Here is a 19,888-nt window from a genome sequence, read left to right as displayed (position 1 = left end):
TCTCACTCTCTTCTGCTCTGGTTAAACTGGTCTCACTCCTGCTCTGGTTAAACTGGCCTCACTCCTTCTCTGGTTAAACTGGTCTCACTCTCTTCTGCTCTGGTTAAACTGGTCTCACCCCTCCTCTGGTTAAACTGGTCTCACTCTCTTCTGCTCTGGTTAAACTGGTCTCACTCCTGCTCTGGTTAAACTGGCCTCACTCCTTCTCTGGTTAAACTGGTCTCACTCTCTTCTGCTCTGGTTAAACTGGTCTCACTCCTGCTCTGGTTAAACTGGTCTCACTCCTGCTTTGGTTAAACTGGTCTCACTCCTTCTCTGGTTAAACTGGTCTCAGTCCTGCTCTGGTTAAACTGGTCTCACTCCTGCTTTGGTTAAACTGGTCTCACTCCTTCTCTGGTTAAACTGGTCTCACTCCTGCTTTGGTTAAACTGGTCTCACTCTCTTCTGCTCTGGTTAAACTGGTCTCACTCTCTTCTGCTCTGGTTAAACTGGTCTCACTCCTGCTCTGGTTAAACTGGTCTCACTCTCTTCTGCTCCGGTTAAACTGGTCTCACTCCTGCTCTGGTTAAAGTGGCCTCACTCCTGCTCTGGTTAAACTGGTCTCACTTCTGCCCTGGTTAAACTGGTCTCACTTCTGATCTGGTTAAACTGGTCTCACTCCTGCTCTGGTTAAACTGGTCTCACTCCTGCTCTGGTTAAACTGGTCTCACTCTCTTCTGCTCTGGTTAAACTGGTCTCACTCCTGCTCTGGTTAAACTGGCCACACTCCTTTTCTGGTTAAACTGGTCTCACTCTCTTCTGCTCTGGTTAAACTGGTCTCACTTCTGCTCTGGTTAAACTGGTCTCACTCCTGCTTTGGTTAAACTGGTCTCACTCCTTCTCTGGTTAAACTGGTCTCAGTCCTGCTCTGGTTAAACTGGTCTCACTCCTGCTTTGGTTAAACTGGTCTGACTGTCTTCTGCTCTGGTTAAACTGGTCTCACTTCTGCTCTGGTTAAACTGGTCTCACTCCTGCTTTGGTTAAACTGGTCTCACTCCTTCTCTGGTTAAACTGGTCTCACTCCTGCTTTGGTTAAACTGGTCTCACTCTCTTCTGCTCTGGTTAAACTGGTCTCACTTTTGCTCTCTTTAACTGGTCTCACTCTCTTCTGCTCTGGTTAAACTGGCCTCACTTCTGCCCTGGTTAAACTGGTCTCACTTCTGATCTGGTTAAACTGGTCTCACTCCTGCTCTGGTTAAACTGGTCTCACTCCTGCTCTGGTTAAACTGGTCTCACTCTCTTCTGCTCTGGTTAAACTGGTTTCACTCCTGCTCTGGTTAAACTGGCCTCACTCATTCTCTGGTTAAACTGGTCTCACTCTCTTCTGCTCTGGTTAAACTGGTCTCACTCCTGCTCTGGTTAAACTGGTCTCACCCCTGCTCTGGTTAAACTGGTCTCACTCTCTTCTGCTCTGGTTAAACTGGTCTCACTCTCTTCTGCTCTGGTTAAACTGGTCTCACTTCTTCTCTGGTTAAACTGGTCTCACTCCTGCTCTGGTTAAACTGGTCTCACTCCTGCTCTGGTTAAACTGGTCTCAATCCTTCTCTGGTTAAACTGGTCTCACTCCTTCTCTGGTTAAACTGGTCTCACTCTCTTCTGCTCTGGTTAAACTGGTCTCACTTCTGCTCTGGTTAAACTGGTCTCACTCTCTTCTGCTCTGGTTAAACTGGTCTCACCCCTGCTCTGGTTAAACTGGTCTCACTTTCTTCTGCTCTGGTTAAACTGGTCTCACTCCTGCTCTGGTTAAACTGGCCTCACTCCTGCTCTGGTCAAACTGGTCTCACTCTCTTCTGCTCTGGTTAAACTGGTCTCACTCCTGCTCTGGTTAAACTGGTCTCACTCCTGCTTTGGTTAAACTGGTCTCACTCCTTCTCTGGTTAAACTGGTCTCAGTCCTGCTTTGGATAAACTGGTCTCACTCCTGCTTTGGTTAAACTGGTCTCACTCCTTCTCTGGTTAAACTGGTCTCACTCCTGCTTTGGTTAAACTGGTCTCACTCTCTTCTGCTCTGGTTAAACTGGTCTCACTTTTGCTCTGGTTAACTGGTCTCACTCTCTTCTTCTCTGGTTAAACTGGCCTCACTCCTGCTTTGGTTAAACTGGTCTCACTCCTGCTTTGGTTAAACTGGTCTCACTCCTTCTCTGGTTAAACTGGTCTCACTCCTGCTCTGGTTAAACTGGTTTCACTCTCTTCTGCTCTGGTTAAACTGGTCTCACTCCTGCTCTGGTTAAACTGGTCCCACTCCTCTGGTTAAACTGGTCTCACTCTCTTCTGCTCTGGTTAAACTGGTCTCACTTTTGCTCTGGTTAAACTGGTCTCACTCTCTTCTGCTCTGGTTAAACTGGTCTCACTCCTGCTCTGGTTAAACTGGTCTCACTCTCTTCTGCTCCGGTTAAACTGGTCTCACTCTCTTCTGCTCTGGTTAAAGTGGCCTCACTCCTGCTCTGGTTAAACTGGTCTCACTTCTGCCCTGGTTAAACTGGTCTCACTTCTGATCTGGTTAAACTGGTCTCACTCCTGCTCTGGTTAAACTGGTCTCACTCCTGCTCTGGTTAAACTGGTCTCACTCTCTTCTGCTCTGGTTAAACTGGTCTCACTCCTGCTCTGGTTAAACTGGCCACACTCCTTCTCTGGTTAAACTGGTCTCACTCTCTTCTGCTCTGGTTATACTGGTCTCACTTCTGCTCTGGTTAAACTGGTCTCACTTCTGCTCTGGTTAAACTGGTCTCACTCCTTCTCTGGTTAAACTGGTCTCAGTCCTGCTCTGGTTAAACTGGTCTCACTCCTGCTTTGGTTAAACTGGTCTGACTGTCTTCTGCTCTGGTTAAACTGGTCTCACTTCTGCTCTGGTTAAACTGGTCTCACTCCTGCTTTGGTTAAACTGGTCTCACTCCTTCTCTGGTTAAACTGGTCTCACTCCTGCTTTGGTTAAACTGGTCTCACTCTCTTCTGCTCTGGTTAAACTGGTCTCACTTTTGCTCTGGTTAACTGGTCTCACTCTCTTCTGCTCTGGTTAAACCGGCCTCACTTCTGCTCTGGTTAAACTGGTCTCACTTTTGCTCTGGTTAAACTGGTCTCACTCTCTTCTGCTCTGGTTAAACTGGTCTCACTCCTGCTCTGGTTAAACTGGTCTCACTCTCTTCTGCTCCGGTTAAACTGGTCTCACTCCTGCTCTGGTTAAACTGGCCTCACTCCTTCTCTGGTTAAACTGGTCTCACTCCTGCTCTGGTTAAACTGGTCTCACTCCTTCTCTGGTTAAACTGCTCTCACTCCTGCTCTGGTTAAACTGGTCTCACTCCTGCTCTGGTTAAACTGGTCTCACTCTCTTCTGCTCTGGTTAAACTGGTCTCACTCCTGCTCTGGTTAAACAGGTCTCACTTCTGCTCTGGTTAAACTGGTCTCACTCCTGCTTTGGTTAAACTGGTCTCAATCCTTCTCTGGTTAAACTGGTCTCACTCCTTCTCTGGTTAAACTGGTCTCACTCTCTTCTGCTCTGGTTAAACTGGTCTCACTCTCTTCTGCTCTGGTTAAACTGGTCTCACTCACTTCTGCTCTGGTTAAACTGGTCTCACTCTCTTCTGCTCTGGTTAAACTGGTCTCACTTCTTCTCTGGTTAAACTGGTCTCACTCCTGCTTTGGTTAAACTGGTCTCACTCCTGCTCTGGTTAAACTGGTCTCAATCCTTCTCTGGTTAAACTGGTCTCACTCCTTCTCTGGTTAAACTGGTCTCACTCTCTTCTGCTCTGGTTAAACTGGTCTCACTCTCTTCTGCTCTGGTTAAACTGGTCTCACTCACTTCTGCTCTGGTTAAACTGGTCTCACTCTCTTCTGCTCTGGTTAAACTGGTCTCACTTCTTCTCTGGTTAAAGTGGTCTCACTCCTGCTTTGGTTAAACTGGTCTCACTCCTTCTCTGGTTAAACTGGTCTCACTCCTGCTCTGGTTAAACTGGTCTCACTTCTGCTGTTGTTAAACTGGTCTCACTCTCTTCTGATCTGGTTAAACTGGTCTCACTCCTGCTCTGGTTAAACTGGTGTTACTCCTGCTCTGGTTAAACTGGTCTCACTCCTGCTCTGGTTAAACTGGTCTCACTCTCTTCTGCTCTGGTTAAACTGGTCTCACTCTCTTCTGCTGTGGTTAAACTGGTCTCACTCCTTCTCTGGTTAAACTGGTCTCACTCCTGCTCTGGTTAAACTGGTCTTACTCCTGCTTTGGTTAAACTGGTCTCACTCTCTTCTGCTCTGGTTAAACTGGTCTCACTCCTTCTCTGGTTAAACTGGTCTCACTCTCTTCTGCTCTGGTTAAACTGGTCTCACTCTCTTCTGCTCTGGTTAAACTGGTCTCACTCACTTCTGTTCTGGTTAAACTGGTCTCACTCTCTTCTGCTCTGGTTAAACTGGTCTCACTCTCTTCTGCTCTGGTTAAACTGGTCTCACTCCTGCTCTGGTTAAACTGGTGTCACTCCTGCTCTGGTTAAACTGGCCTCACTCCTTCTCTGGTTAAACTGGTCTCACTCCTGCTCTGGGTAAACTGGTCTCACTCCTTCTGTGGTTAAACTGGTCTCACTCCTGCTCTGGTTAAACTGGTCTCACTCTCTTCTGCTCTGGTTAAACTGGTCTCACTCCTGCTCTGGTTAAACAGGTCTCACTTCTGCTCTGGTTAAACTGGTCTCACTCCTGCTTTGGTTAAACTGGTCTCAATCCTTCTCTGGTTAAACTGGTCTCACTCCTTCTCTGGTTAAACTGGTCTCACTCTCTTCTGCTCTGGTTAAACTGGTCTCACTCTCTTCTGCTCTGGTTAAACTGGTCTCACTCACTTCTGCTCTGGTTAAACTGGTCTCACTCTCTTCTGCTCTGGTTAAACTGGTCTCACTCTCTTCTGCTCTGGTTAAACTGGTCTCACTCTCTTCTGCTCTGGTTAAACTGGTCTCACTCCTTCTCTGGTTAAACTGGTCTCACTCCTGCTCTGGTTAAACTGGTCTTACTCCTGCTTTGGTTAAACTGGTCTCACTCCTTCTCTGGTTAAACTGGTCTCACTCCTGCTCTGGTTAAACTGGTCTCACTCCTGCATTGGTTAAACTGGTCTCACTCCTTCTCTGGTTAAACTGGTCTCACTCCTGCTCTGGTTAAACTGGTCTCACTTCTGCTCTGGTTAAACTGGTCTCACTCTCTTCTGATCTGGTTAAACTGGTCTCACTCCTGCTCTGGTTAAACTGGTGTTACTCCTGCTCTGGTTAAACTGGTCTCACTCCTGCTCTGGTTAAACTGGTCTCACTCTCTTCTGCTCTGGTTAAACTGGTCTCACTCTCTTCTGCTCTGGTTAAACTGGTCTCACTCTCTTCTGCTCTGGTTAAACTGGTCTCACTCCTTCTCTGGTTAAACTGGTCTCACTCCTGCTCTGGTTAAACTGGTCTTACTCCTGCTTTGGTTAAACTGGTCTCACTCTCTTCTGCTCTGGTTAAACTGGTCTCACTCCTTCTCTGGTTAAACTGGTCTCACTCTCTTCTGCTCTGGTTAAACTGGTCTCACTCTCTTCTGCTCTGGTTAAACTGGTCTCACTCACTTCTGCTCTGGTTAAACTGGTCTCACTCTCCTCTGCTCTGGTTAAACTGGTCTCACTCCTTCTCTGGTTAAACTGGTCTCACTCCTGCTCTGGTTAAACTGGTGTCACTCCTGCTCTGGTTAAACCGGTCTCACTCCTGCTCTGGTTAAACTGGTCTCCCTCTCTTCTGCTCTGGTTAAACTGGTCTCACTCCTTCTCTGGTTAAACTGGTCTCACTCTCTTCTGCTCTGGTTAAACTGGTCTCACTCTCTTCTGCTCTGGTTTAACTGGTCTCTCTTCTGCTCTGGTTAAACTGGTCTCACTCTCTTCTGCTCTGGTTAAACTGGTCTCACTCTCTTCTGCTCTGGTTAAACTGGTCTCACTCCTGCTCTGGTTAAACTGGTCTCACTTCTTCTCTGGTTAAACTGGTCTCACTCCTGCTCTGGTTAAACTGGTCTCACTCTCTTCTGCTCTGGTTAAACTGGTCTCACTCTCTTCTGCTCTGGTTAAACTGGTCTCATATCTGCTCTGGTTAAACTATTCTCACTCTCTTCTGCTCTGGTTAAACTGGTTTCACTTCTGCTCTGGTTAAACTGGTCTCACTCCTGCTCTGGTTAAACTGGTCTCACTCTCTTCTGCTCTGGTTAAACTGGTCTCACTTCTGCTCTGGTTAAACTGGTCTCACTCTCTTCTGCTCTGGTTAAACTGGTCTCACTTCTGCTCTGGTTAAACTGGTCTCACTCCTGCTCTGGTTAAACTGGTCTCACTCTCTTCCGCTCTGGTTAAACTGGTCTCACTCTCTTCTGCTCTGGTTAAACTGGTCTCACTTCTGCTCTGGTTAAACTGGTCTCACTCTCTTCTTTTCTGGTTAAACTGGTCTCACTTCTGCTCTGGTTAAACTGGTCTCACTCCTTTTCTGGTTAAACTGGTCTCACTCCTGCTCTGGTTAAACTGGTCTCACTCTCTTCTGCTCTGAGAGCACTGTTGTTCTGACAAGAATGGAGAAAGAACCAGAAACAGGAAGGTGTTTGTATGAAACCATCAGGTAAACAGGTTCTAAGCCGTGTAGTTTGCATGTTCTCCTACACATGCATGGCGTCTCTGAGTCCTCCAGGTTCCTCCCAAAGACCAGATCCATGCATGTTCGGTTAACTTGTGCTTGTAAATTCAGTCTGGGAGGAAGTGTGACTGGTTTCTTGTGCTCTGTCATTGACCTTTGACCCATCCATCCACTGCGTCCCACCCAGTAGACTCCAGTCCCCCATGAGCCACAGCGACAGAATGACGATGGATGGCGGGTCACTGAGCTCATATGGGGTGGGGGCGTAACCATCAGGAACGACACATGAAGAACATCAGGAAGCGGCGGTACGTGCTGCTCCTGTCTCCAGAAAGTACCAACTTTTCATGAACGAATGTGACCTTGGTGCCAGGAGGAAAAAAGAAATCCTCCTTTTATTTTCTCAATGCCGCTGGTCTTTCTGAAAATAATTCCAGTAGCTAAACACACATGAGGAATCAAAGAGACAGTCAGGGTCTTCTCTACAAGTTCACCTTCAGTCTGTACTGACCTTAGCGAACAATGAGCAGCGTTTCTAATCGCCACACATCTAAGCAGTCGGTGCACAGCTTTTATAAAAATCACTGGATCCATTGTTGTATGAATAAAGTAAAATTACAGTTGATGTGAGGCTGATGAAACCAAGGTTAATATTTGGTCTTTTGACTGAGGAAATGATCTCAGCATTTTAAATCAATATGTGTCGTATATATTAGTAATAAATGAGGAAAAAAATTATGTTTTCTCACATGGAACAAATTCATCAATTATAATTATGTATTACGTTGTCATACATTGCAACTCACAGTGCTGTACATTAAAAACATCTTGACCCCCAAGTTCCCCAGACCATAAAACTCCATGTCACACGTGCACACAGAGCCATGCACACTCATAAACACATGCACACGTACACTCCTCATGTAGCTAAAATCCAGCCGCAAAAGACACTGGAACTTTAAATAATCCATACTAAACTGATTTAAAAAAAAATAAAATAAAATGAAATGAAATTAAATTTAAAAAAAAATATAAATAAATAAATAAATAAATAAATAAATAAATAAAATAAAATAAAATGATCCATTCAGACTTAAAGGGTTCTGGAGATCCAGTTGCTACCTCCAGGATTCACAGGAAAATGACAGATTTATGACTTTTCCTGAGCCCATCTTTAAATAGCTCCTCCACTGTGCTGACACTAAAGTCTGGAGGTTTTATTGCTGTTTGTCACAATCAGCCTCGCTTCCTCCAGCATTGCTGCTTGCCACACCCCTAATCAGTTCACTGCTCTCACCTGCCTCTGCCACCTGTTCACAATCCCCATCAGTTCAGCCTGCGCATATATGCAGCCTCCACCATTCACTCACTGCCAGATTGTCATTGCTCTCATGCCTGACCTTCCAGCACTCCGACCGCAATTGCCTGCCCGTTACCGACCTGATCTGTCCCCGACTTCCGCTTCCTGCCTTGCCCTTGGAGCCTGCTCCCCAGTGGTTACTGGGTTTCTGTCCTGGACGACCCCTGACCGTGAGTTGTGGATCTTCACTCACCTTGATGTGCTAGGTGTCCACTCTGTCGGCCCAGAGGAAAGTTACTCTGCCCTGCTCTGCTCTACTCATTGGGAACCAGAGTTCAACTCCAGCACCGAACCTCACCAAGTGGCTGAAATAAAAACTGTTAATCTGCCCAGATCTCTTGTGCTGCTTTTGGGTCCTTTCTCCGATCATTTCAGTACAATCTGGCCATAAGATGGACCCAGTGCACAATCCCACTCCACTCAGCCGCCTGGAAACAAAAGAGGGGGTTCTGCAGCAACATGAAGCCATACTGACTGCATCGGCTGCGGAGGCCAGACAAGCAGCTGAGATCCAAGGCCGCTCTCTGGCGGCATTGACAGCACAGATGCAACAACTGACGGCTCAATTCTCACAGCTCGCTTCTTCTCCCCTGCAGGTTCCTTCCTCTGATGTGTCAGCTCCTGCCTCGGTCTCTTTGCCCAGTGACACTCCTGGGTGGGAACGCCGGAGCGTTACTCAGGGGATCGAGAGACTTGTGGTCCGTTTCTCACCAACTGCTCTCTTCTGTTTGCCCTGCAGCCCCGAACCTTCGCATCAGAGTCGGCGAAGGTTGCGTTTGTAATCAACCACCTGTCTGGCAGAGCTCGCTTATGGGGAACGGCAGAGTGGGAAAGGAGATCAGCTGTTTGTTCCTCTTTTGACCTGTTTGCTGCCGAGCTTCGCAAAGTCTTTGGATTCGAGAGAAGTGGTTCCGATTCTGCAAGGGGCCTGCTGGGACTAAGACAAGGCACAAGGACAGTGGCAGACTACTCAATTGACTTCCGCATTAGGGCCAGTCAAAGTAGTTGGAACTGTTCAGCCCTTTGTGATGCCTTCCTTCATGGTCTGTCTGACAACATCAAAGACGAGCTGGTGTCTCATGACACCCCAAACTCCCTGGATGGGGCAATTGAACTGGCAATACGTATAGACAATCGTATCCAGACTCGTCAACAGGAGAGGAGCCAAGGGAGAACCCGGAGATCTCCTCTTCCTGACCCCTGCCAACGGACTTCAGGCATTACCGCCCCATTACTGCAGCAGACGGGAGATCTGGAGCCTATGCAGTTGGGACTCACCTCCCTCCCTCCGGAAGAGAAGGACCGTCGCCGTAAGTCCAATCTTTGTCTATATTGTGGGGCTGCTGGACACTACGCCATTGGGTGTCCAGTAAAAGCCAAAGCTCACCAGTAAGGGAGGAGGCACTGGTGAGCTCAACAGCTTTGTCAACTCCTCACAGCCAGAGACTCCTGTTCCAGGGTCGTCTCCTTCTGCCCGAGGGGCCCAAGACTTTGCCTATTTTTATTGACTCAGGGGCTGAAGCCTGTATCATTAACGAGGGTATGGTCCATCAGCTGGGACTTGAGCGGGTTCCCCTGTCCCGTCCGGTTCCTGCCAGAGCACTAGATGGCCATGTATTGGGTACTGTCACACATCAGACCTCTCCTGTTCGTCAGCTGATATCTGGAAATCATCAGGAAACCATCCAGTTTCACATCCTGAGCTCTGCCTGCCTGCCGCTCATCCTTGGGTATCCATGGCTTCGCCTCCCCAACCCACACATCGACTGGACTACTGGGGCCATCTTGGAGTGGAGTCCTTCTTGTCTCCAAAGATGCCTCCAGCAAGCCTCATCCCCGCTTCACTCCTCCAATTCCTGTTCTCTGGTTGACCTCGCCAGAGTGCCTCCTGAATATCATGACTTCCGCCAGGTCTTCAGTAAGGCAAGGGCCATGTCTCTGCCTCCTCATCGCCCCTATGACTGTGCCATAGATCTCCTTCCTGGAACATCTCCACCCAAAGGATGCCTGTACTCCCTGTCAGAACCTGAACGAAGGGCCATGGAGACTTATATCAACGACTCCCTGGCTGCTGGAATCATTCGTCCATCTTCTTCTCCTGCTGGTGCAGGGTTTTTCTTCGTTGAAAAGAAAGACAAGACTCTAAGGCCATGTATTGATTATCGTGGATTGCATGATATTACAATAAAAAACAGATATCCGTTGCCTCTCATGTCCACTGCATTTGAGCTTCTCCAGGGGGCCACCATTTTTTCAAAACTCGACCTGCGTAATGCCTACCACCTTGTCCGAATCTGGGAGGGGGACGAGTGGAAGACGGCCTTCAATACCCCAACAGGACATTGAGTATCTTGTAATGCCATTTGGGCTCACAAATGCTCCTGCTGTCTTCCAAGCACTTGTGAATGACGTTCTCAGGGACATGCTTAATCGGTATGTTTTTGTTTACCTAGACGACATTCTCATCTTCTCTCGATCCAAGGAGCAACACGTCCATCACGTTCAGTCAGTCCTTCAGCGCCTTCTGGAGAATGCCCTGTTTGTCAAGGCTGAGAAATGTGAGTTCCATGTCTCTTCAGTGTCTTTTCTGGGACATATAATCACAAAGGGGAAGGTCAAGATGGATCCAGAAAAGGTCTCTGCTGTCTCGGCCTGGCCTGTTCCAGAAAATCGTAAACAGCTCCAGCGTTTCCTGGGATTTGCCAACTTTTACCGGCGCTTTATCCGCAACTACAGCTCTGTTGCTGCTCCTCTTACCACTCTAACCTCCTCTAAAGTGCCTTTTCAGTGGTCAGTCAACTGCCTCTGCTTTCCAGTCTCTCAAGGAGCAGTTTACCTCTTCGCCTATCCTCCAGATGCCTGACCCAGGGCAGCAGTTTGTGGTCGAAGTTGACGCCTCCGATGTCGGCGTGGGGGCCGTCTTGTCCCAACGCTCTGTTACTGATCACAACCTCCATCCTTGTGCCTTCTTTTCTCGATGCTTGTCCTCTGCCGAGAGGAATTACGACATCGGCAACAGAGAACTGTTAGCCGTTAAGATGGCGCTAGAGGAGTGGCGTCATTGGTTGGAGGGTTCTAAGGAGCCTTTCCTTGTCTGGACTGATCACAAGAATTTAGAATACATTCGCTCAGCTAAAAGACTGAACTCTCGGCAGGCTCGCTGGTCCCTGTTCTTCACCCGTTTTAACTTCTCCCTCTCTTATCGTCCAGGGTCCCGGAACATTAAGCCAGATGCCCTGTCTCGCCAGTTCCAAAAGACAGATGAGTCAGTTGCTGGCCCAACTGCTATTCTCCCTGTATCTTGCCTGGTGGCATCTCTAACCTGGGACATTGAGGAGAGAGTTAAGGCTGCCACCGATGGTCAACCTGGTCCCAGCTCCTGTCCTACTAACTGTCTGTTTGTTCCCCCAGCCTTAAGATCTGATGTGCTGCTATGGGCCCACTCATCCAAACTCTCCTGTCACCCAGGGGTCTTTCGCACACGACAAGCCCTCCTCCAACGGTTTTGGTGGCCTACTTTGCAGCAGGACGTCCAGGAATTTGTCAAGGCCTGTCCCACCTGCAACCAACACAAGACCTCTCGCCAATCCCCAGCTGGACTGCTTAAGCCTCTTCCGGTACCTCACCGCCCATGGTCGCACATATCGTTGGACTTTGTCACGGGTCTGCCTCCTTCCAACGGCCACACCGTAGTCCTGACAGTCGTGGACCGTTTCAGTAAGATGGCCCATTTTGTGCCTCTGCCTAAACTCCCGTCTGCCAAAGAGACTGCACAGCTGGTTCTGCATCACGTTTTCCACCTTCATGGCCTTCCAGTTGACGTTGTTTCTGACAGAGGGCCCCAGTTTTCCTCTGTGTTTTGGAAGGCGTTCTGTAGTCTCTTGGGTGCCACCGCCAGTCTGTCCTCAGGATTCCACCCTCAGACCAATGGCCAGTCAGAACGTAAGAACCAGGATCTGGAAACCGCCTTGCGTTGTATGGCCTCTCAAGATCCTGCTTCCTGGTCTTCACAGTTATTGTGGGTGGAATATGCTCACAATTCCCTCGTTAGCTCTGCCACTGGTCTCTCTCCGTTTCAGTGTGCTTATGGCTTCCAACCCCCTTTGTTCCAGGTTCAGGAAATGGAGGTGTCCTGTCCGTCAGTCCAAGCTTTCATCCGCCGCTGTCACCGGACATGGCTCCGGGCTCGTTCGGCTCTCCTTCAGTCTGTGGATCGCTATGCCGCCACTGCCAACCATCGTCGGAGACCTGCACCATCCTACCAAGTAGGTCAGCGAGTGTGGCTTTCCATCAGGACTTACCTCTCCGGGTGGAGTCGAGGAAGTTGGCGGCGAAGTTCGTCGGGCCTTTCCCCATTCAGAAGGTGATCAATCTGGTGGCCGTCCGCCTGAAGCTTCCCCGTTCCATGAGAGTTCACCCCACCTTCCATGTCTCCAGGATTAAACCAGTTCACCATAGTCCTTTGGTCCCTCCGACTCCTCCGCCCCCCCCCTCCTGTTATGGTTGATGGCGGGCCAGTGTATGTGGTGCGTCGTCTACTGCGCTCTCGTCGGCAGGGGAGGGGTCTTCAATATCTGGTTGACTGGGAGGGTTACGGTCCTGAGGAAAGGTCCTGGGTTCCTGCTCGCCACGTCATGGCTCCTGATCTTGTGGCCGATTTTCAACGACAGCATCCTGATCAACCGGCTGCTGCCCCTGTTCGTCGCGGGTCCCTCGTTACCCCTTCTGTCCGGGATGGTGTGGCTGGTTCCTCGGGGACATGATGTCCTACTGGTCGGTCCCTCCCCCGTTTCCCCCTCCTCCCACCCGGTTTTGCTGCGGTTTGGGATGTCAGGGGCCATCCCTTGGGGGGGGGGGGGGGGGGGGGGTTCTGTCACAATCAGCCTTGCTTCCTCCAGCATTGCTGCTTGCCACACCCCTAATCAGTTCACTGCTCTCACCTGCCTCTGCCACCTGTTCACAATCCCCATCAGTTCAGCCTGCGCATATATGCAGCCTCCACCATTCACTCACTGCCAGATTGTCATTGCTCTCATGCCTGACCTTCCAGCACTCCGACCGCAATTGCCTGCCCGTTACCGACCTGATCTGTCCCCGACTTCCGCTTCCTGCCTTGCCCTTGGAGCCTGCTCCCCAGTGGTTACTGGGTTTCTGTCCTGGAGGACCCCTGACCGTGAGTTGTGGATCTTCACTCACCTTGATGTGCTAGGTGTCCACTCTGTCGGCCCAGAGGAAAGTTACTCTGCCCTGCTCTGCTCTACTCATTGGGAACCAGAGTTCAACTCCAGCACCGAACCTCACCAAGTGGCTGAAATAAGAACTGTTAATCTGCCCAGATCTCTTGTGCTGCTTTTGGGTCCTTTCTCCGATCATTTCAGCTGTTAATGAAAAACTCTGCACTCCTCACAGGCTTTTGTCAGCCTACAAGATTTAACAAGGTTTGCAAGTAAAAGTCAAAGTGTGCTTTGTTTCGCTGCATGTTTGATTATGAAATGCTGTTTATACGTGTCATAAAACACGTTATCGTCTGTACATCATCCTTCCTGTTTCATTACCGCTGTGTGAATGTCAATAAGGAGCACTTGGTGGTCCTACCTTGGCGATTGTCTCATGGAACTTGAACAATGGGTCCATGGTTTCTGCTGACTCAGCAGAAAACTGGGCCTCTGCCAGGAAACTGGTGGTCTGAAAAGAGGTGACATGAAAAATGATGTGTTGGAGTCGAAACAAAGAAGTTTTCTCCAATTATCCTGCCTTTTCAGGGCAAATCATTCATTTATTTGCTAGGTTAGTTCTTTTCATAGTTTTTCCCCTTTTCATTTATGAGTGAACAATAATAAATGGTCTCTTTAATAATTTCTTTCAACCCTCAAGGTTGACTCACAGTTTAACAAGTGGAGGAGTTTAAATATCTTGGGGTCTTGTTCACGAGTGAGGGAAGGATGGAGCGCGAGATCGACAGACGGATTGGTGCGTCGTCTGCAGTAATGCGGACTCTGCGCCGGTCTGTCGTGGTGAAGAAGGAGCTGAGCCAGAAGGCGAAGCTCTCCATTTACCAGTCGATCTACGTTCCTACCCTCATCTATGGTCATGAGCTGTGGGTCGTGACCGAAAGGAGATATCGTATACAGGCGGCTGAAATGGGTTTCCTCCGCAGGGTGGCCGGGCTCTCCCTTAGAGATAGGGTGAGGAGCTCGGTCATCCGGGAGGAGATCAGAGTAGAGCCGCTGCCCCTCCGCATCGAGAGGAACCAGTTGAGGTGGCTCTGGCATCTGGTCAGGATGCCTCCTGGACCTCCCTGGTGAGGTGTTCCAGGCACGTCCCTCTGGGAGGAGACCCTGGGGAAGACCCAGGACACACTGGACTCAGCCCAGTTGTAGGGGGGTGTATCCATGTGGACTGAGATTGCGTTCACGCTGAGCTTTGGTCAAACCAGCCAAACCATTAGAATAATATATCCCCATTCCCACCAGAGGTGGTGCTGCCCTGGTATTTAGCAGAAGAGAGGACCAGACCTCTTAAGGTGGATATGCCTTAAGAGAACTGAACCAGGAGACCCCCTTTTCCAAGCAGACCAGAGTCTGGTTCTGTGGTCTGCACCAGGGTGAACTACAGTCCTCCACACCAGCCTGTATGAAAACTGAGATCCAGAGACCTGAGGTGGATCACTGGTGGCTGAATTCCTAAAATTTTTCACGTCTCTGGGTGGAACATCGGTTAGCTTGTGTCAGAAGCAGCGGCGTGCTGACTGCTGTCTACTGCAGGTAACTACCACGCTACCATTTCACACAACAAACACAAGCTTTAAACGGGACAGCTCTGGAGGGAGTCAAAACATTATTTATTATTCCCTTCTATATTTTGATCTGGAATATTTTGCTAAGTTTGCCTTTGACTCTGTGTGAGCAGGAAACACTGATGAAGAGCTGCAGAAGAAAACATGAGAAGAAACAAACAAGATAAAAGCTGAAGGAAACGCTTCACCCATGTAGACGCGATGTAACATGGAAGATGTAGTTCAGAGCGCTCCGGGTCTGAATTAGTTAAATACACCAACATGATGAGACGTTTACTAAATATTTCATATTTAAACATTTCAATCAGGCACAAAGAGAGTCTTTATCAAACTTCATGTGCTGCTTTTGAATGAAAATGTGAATTATTTAATGCTGCATCTGCTTTAAAATATGCCCCGGTTGGTAATGTTAAGGAGAAGAGAGCCCCCATTCCCCCCCCCCCCAACACACACACACCCCACCCTCTAAAAACCACCTTCACTGGCAGAGAGAGAACATGAAACAAAAACTGACATCCCTAAAAACACCAGGATTTCTGTCTGAACTGGGTCATCTCTGTTCCTTGTGAAGCTAAACGTCTCTGCAGCGTTCTGAGTGGTCTAAGAGCTGTCCACATGGGGACAAGACATGCTGGGGGAATGGATTGGGTCCCTGCTTTTTGCAGCAAAATATCCAGTTAATAAGGATTAAATGTAAAAGTAACACATTTAAATAAATGGTTTCATCACAAGTTCATAAGCAATGAAAACCACAGAGATACTGTTTCCTGTAAAACACCTAGAAGACCTTAAACGTCCAGAAAGCAGCAGAACTGCGTCCGATGCAAACAGCATGACTTGTGAGGACAGTAATCTTTATTAACAGTGAGGACAAGTCATTTCCACTTCAGTGAAAGCAGGCATGACGTGTTGCACCGGGGAGCGCGCACAGAGGAGCGTGCACCGGGGAGCGTGCACCGGGGAGCGTCCACCGGGAAGCGTGCACCGGTGAGCGTGCACCGGGGAGCGTCCACCGGTGAGCGTGCACCGGGGAGCGTCCACCGGGAAGCGTGCACCGGGAAGCGTGCACCGGGGAGCGTGCACCGAGCGAGCATCTCAGCTGGTGAAACTAACAGATTGTGTTTTTAGCTGGATAAATGAGTAAATAGATGCAGAAACTGCTGTAAAATGGTTTTGCAGTCGGAGAGCCCCTCAGCGTGCTCCAGCCTGAGCCGCGGTGCTAAAGAGCAGGCCGAATGGAGCACTCTGTTCTGTACCTCAGAGGAGCAGGATGAATGGTTCTAAAGGAGCGGAGCTTTTAAACAAGAAGGCTCTAACCAGGATCAAAGATATCTGAGTCCCATTCACGCTGTACTTCCAGCTCTTTGTACTGCTAATGTGCTCCTCACTTCATCTTCCTCAGAACAGCCTTTCCTGTTCGACTCAGCCTGCTTTCATTGGTCTCACGGTGGTTTTTAATCACCACACTTTGGCTAAAATATTACTGAGGTTTTATAAAGTAGCTGCAACTGGTGATGACATGAAGCGATTTCCGTCACGTCCAGCATCACATCGTGGTGAACAACATCCCAGGCAGGTCGCCATCCGCCCGGAGACTGCGGGATCAGTTCCGCGTAGATGAACTCACTTCACTTAAACCAGGACATTTTATACACAGTGTGGCTCAGGAGAGGCTCTCCCTCACCTCATGCAAAATAAAAACACGATCACGTAAAATAATATTGACCTTTGTCTCGGACGGATGGATGGATGGAGGAACGTATGAACATGTTAAACGTGTATTTTCTGTTTGACTCGAATCATTTCCACATGATCTGAACCCTCCTGTCGTGTTGCGGCTCATATTTCATACATATGATATGAAACCTGTTCTGCTTGGATTAATTGCTGAAATGAACGTATGAAATAAAAAAAGTTCATTTCCCACATTTCATACTGTTCAGGTCAGTTTGACCCCCAGGCAGACCGGAGGTCAGCAAAAGGTCAGAGGAGACAGATGCTGACTGTTTCACCCCAAACACACACACACACACACACACACACACACACACACACACACACACACACACACACACACACACACACATCTACGTGCATGCACACACACACACACACACACAAAACTTTTAAAACAAAAAAATGTCATGTAAAACTATTGTATTTTATCTGTAAGTCTTTGCAGTAACAGGAAAATAAATTTTAACTTACATTGTTAAAAATAGACAAAAACAGATGAATTACGCTCATTTAGCCTTGATCTGAAGAACCACTCCTCTAAATATTGATGGAAAGGTTAGTAATAGAGTTAATAACGAGAAATAAAGCATGGCTTTTGACTTTTCTTGGTTTTGCTTTTGGACAGCTATCCAGACCCGGGGACATTGTTGCTGTTCCTGAGAAACAAACCTTATAGGAAAGTTAGGTATAAATGAGTTGATTTGTGGATCTCCTGATCAAATACAAGACAAAATCCTGAGAAGGAGCCGCTGATTAGAGCTGAACTGAAGCTCATTGGGCGGCCCATCAATCGCAATCATGGCTCCAGGTTAGCTAACTGAGCTAACCTGGAGCTAACAGGAGCTAACCAGCTAACGGAGGTGGGCTAAAGCTAAGTCATGCTGTTAATTGGCTAAAAACATGCTGGTTCCACATTCTGCCTTCTTGCAGCGGCATAATGTACCTGTCAATCAAAAGGATACGCCTATAATTATGCAAAATTTTGAGATAAACTGGTTAAAAGCAAGAGTTATAAAAAATATTTACTGCCTCAACAGTTGTCATGACGGTAAACCTGACCTATTAAACCCAAAATGTTTTTGTACCAGGCTGTAAACGTTTTTATTTCTGCTGTAAACATGTTTATTCCTGCTGTAAAAATGTTTATTCCTGCTGTAAACATGTTTATTTCTGAGGTAAACATGTTTATTTCTGAGGTAAACATGTTTATTCCTGCTGTAAACATGTTTATTTCTTCTGTAAACATGTTTATTTTTGCTGTAAACATGTTTAATCCTGCTGTAAACATGTTAATTTCTGCTGTAAACATGTTTATTTCTGAGGTAAACATGTTTATTTCTGCTGTAAACATGTTTATTCCTGCTGTAAACATGTTTATTTCTGAGGTAAACATGTTTATTTCTGCTGTAAACATGTTTAATCCTGCTGTAAACATGTTAATTTCTGCTGTAAACATGTTTATTTCTTCTGTAAACATGTTTATTCCTGCTGTAAACATGTTTATTTCTGAGGTAAACATGTTTATTTCTGCTGTAAACATGTTTATTCCTGCTGTAAACATGTTTATTTCTGAGGTAAACATGTTTATTTCTGCTGTAAACATGTTTATTTCTGCTGTAAGCATGTTTAATCCTGCTGTAAACATGTTAATTTCTGCTGTAAACATGTTTATTTCTGAGGTAAACATGTTTATTTCTGCTGTAAACATGTTTATTTCTTCTGTAAACATGTTTATTCCTGCTGTAAACATGTTTATTTCTGAGGTAAACATGTTTATTTCTGCTGTAAACATGTTTATTCCTGCTGTAAACATGTTTATTTCTGAGGTAAACATGTTTATTTCTGCTGTAAACATGTTTATTTCTGCTGTAAGCATGTTTAATCCTGCTGTAAACATGTTAATTTCTGCTGTAAACATGTTTATTTCTGAGGTAAACATGTTTATTTCTGCTGTAAACATGTTTATTTTTGCTGTAAACATGTTTAATCCTGCTGTAAACATTTTAATTTCTGCTGTAAACATGTTTATTTCGGCTGTAAACATGTTTATTCCTGCTGTAAACATGTTTATTTATGCTGTAAACATGTAAATTCCTGCTGTAAACATGTTTATTTTTGCTGTAAACATGTTTATTCCTGCTGTAAACATGTTTATTTCTGCTGTAAACATGTTTTTTCCTGCTGTAAACATGTTTATTTCGGCTGTAAACATGTTTATTTCTGCTGTAAACATGTTTATTCCTGCTGTAAACATGTTTAATCCTGCTGTAAACATGTTAATTTCTGCTGTAAACATGTTTATTTCTTCTGTAAACATGTTTATTCCTGCTGTAAACATGTTTATTTCTTCTGTAAACATGTTTATTCCTGCTGTAAACATGTTTAATCCTGCTGTAAACATGTTAATTTCTGCTGTAAACATGTTTATTTCTGAGGTAAACATGTTTATTTCTGCTGTAAACATGTTTATTCCTGCTGTAAACATGTTTATTTCTGAGGTAAACATGTTTATTTCTGCTGTAAACATGTTTAATCCTGCTGTAAACATGTTAATTTCTGCTGTAAACATGTTTATTTCTTCTGTAAACATGTTTATTCCTGCTGTAAACATGTTTATTTCTGAGGTAAACATGTTTATTTCTGCTGTAAACATGTTTATTCCTGCTGTAAACATGTTTATTTCTGAGGTAAACATGTTTATTTCTGCTGTAAACATGTTTATTTCTGCTGTAAGCATGTTTAATCCTGCTGTAAACATGTTAATTTCTGCTGTAAACATGTTTATTTCTGAGGTAAACATGTTTATTTCTGCTGTAAACATGTTTATTTTTGCTGTAAACATGTTTAATCCTGCTGTAAACATTTTAATTTCTGCTGTAAACATGTTTATTTCGGCTGTAAACATGTTTATTCCTGCTGTAAACATGTTTATTTATGCTGTAAACATGTAAATTCCTGCTGTAAACATGTTTATTTTTGCTGTAAACATGTTTATTCCTGCTGTAAACATGTTTATTTCTGCTGTAAACATGTTTTTTCCTGCTGTAAACATGTTTATTTCTGCTGTAAACATGTTTATTTCTGCCGTAAACATGTTTATTTCTGCTGTAAACATGTTTATTCCTGCTGTAAACATGTTTATTCCTGCTGTAAACATGTTTATTCCTGCTGTAAACATGTTTATTTATGCTGTAAACATGTTTATTCCTGCTGTAAACATGTTTATTTCTGCTGTAAACATGTTTATTCCTGCTGTAAACATGTTTATTTCTTCTGTAAACATGTTTATTCCTGCTGTAAACATGTTTATTTCTTCTGTAAACATGTTTATTCCTGCTGTAAACATGTTTATTTCTGA

General features: G+C 46.2%; 1 protein-coding gene across 1 annotated transcript in view; it reads right to left on the bottom strand.

Annotated features, from left to right (window-relative positions):
* naaladl2 (N-acetylated alpha-linked acidic dipeptidase like 2) overlaps positions 1-19,888 on the bottom strand; it is a gene marked incomplete at both ends in the record, with an annotated part of 608,474 nt that overhangs the window by 285,659 nt on the left and 302,927 nt on the right. Inside the window, one exon of the mRNA XM_079244879.1 lies at positions 13,593-13,682. Within this exon, the coding sequence (XP_079101005.1) occupies positions 13,593-13,682 (90 nt within the window). The remainder of the gene's footprint in view (positions 1-13,592; positions 13,683-19,888) is intronic.

This window comes from Telmatherina bonti (assembly GCF_933228915.1).
Source record: "Telmatherina bonti genome assembly, chromosome: 8".
Classification (NCBI taxonomy): domain Eukaryota; kingdom Metazoa; phylum Chordata; class Actinopteri; order Atheriniformes; family Telmatherinidae; genus Telmatherina; species Telmatherina bonti.
The sequence above is the reverse complement of the archived record's forward strand: the minus strand, read 5'-3'. Positions and strand labels throughout refer to the sequence as shown.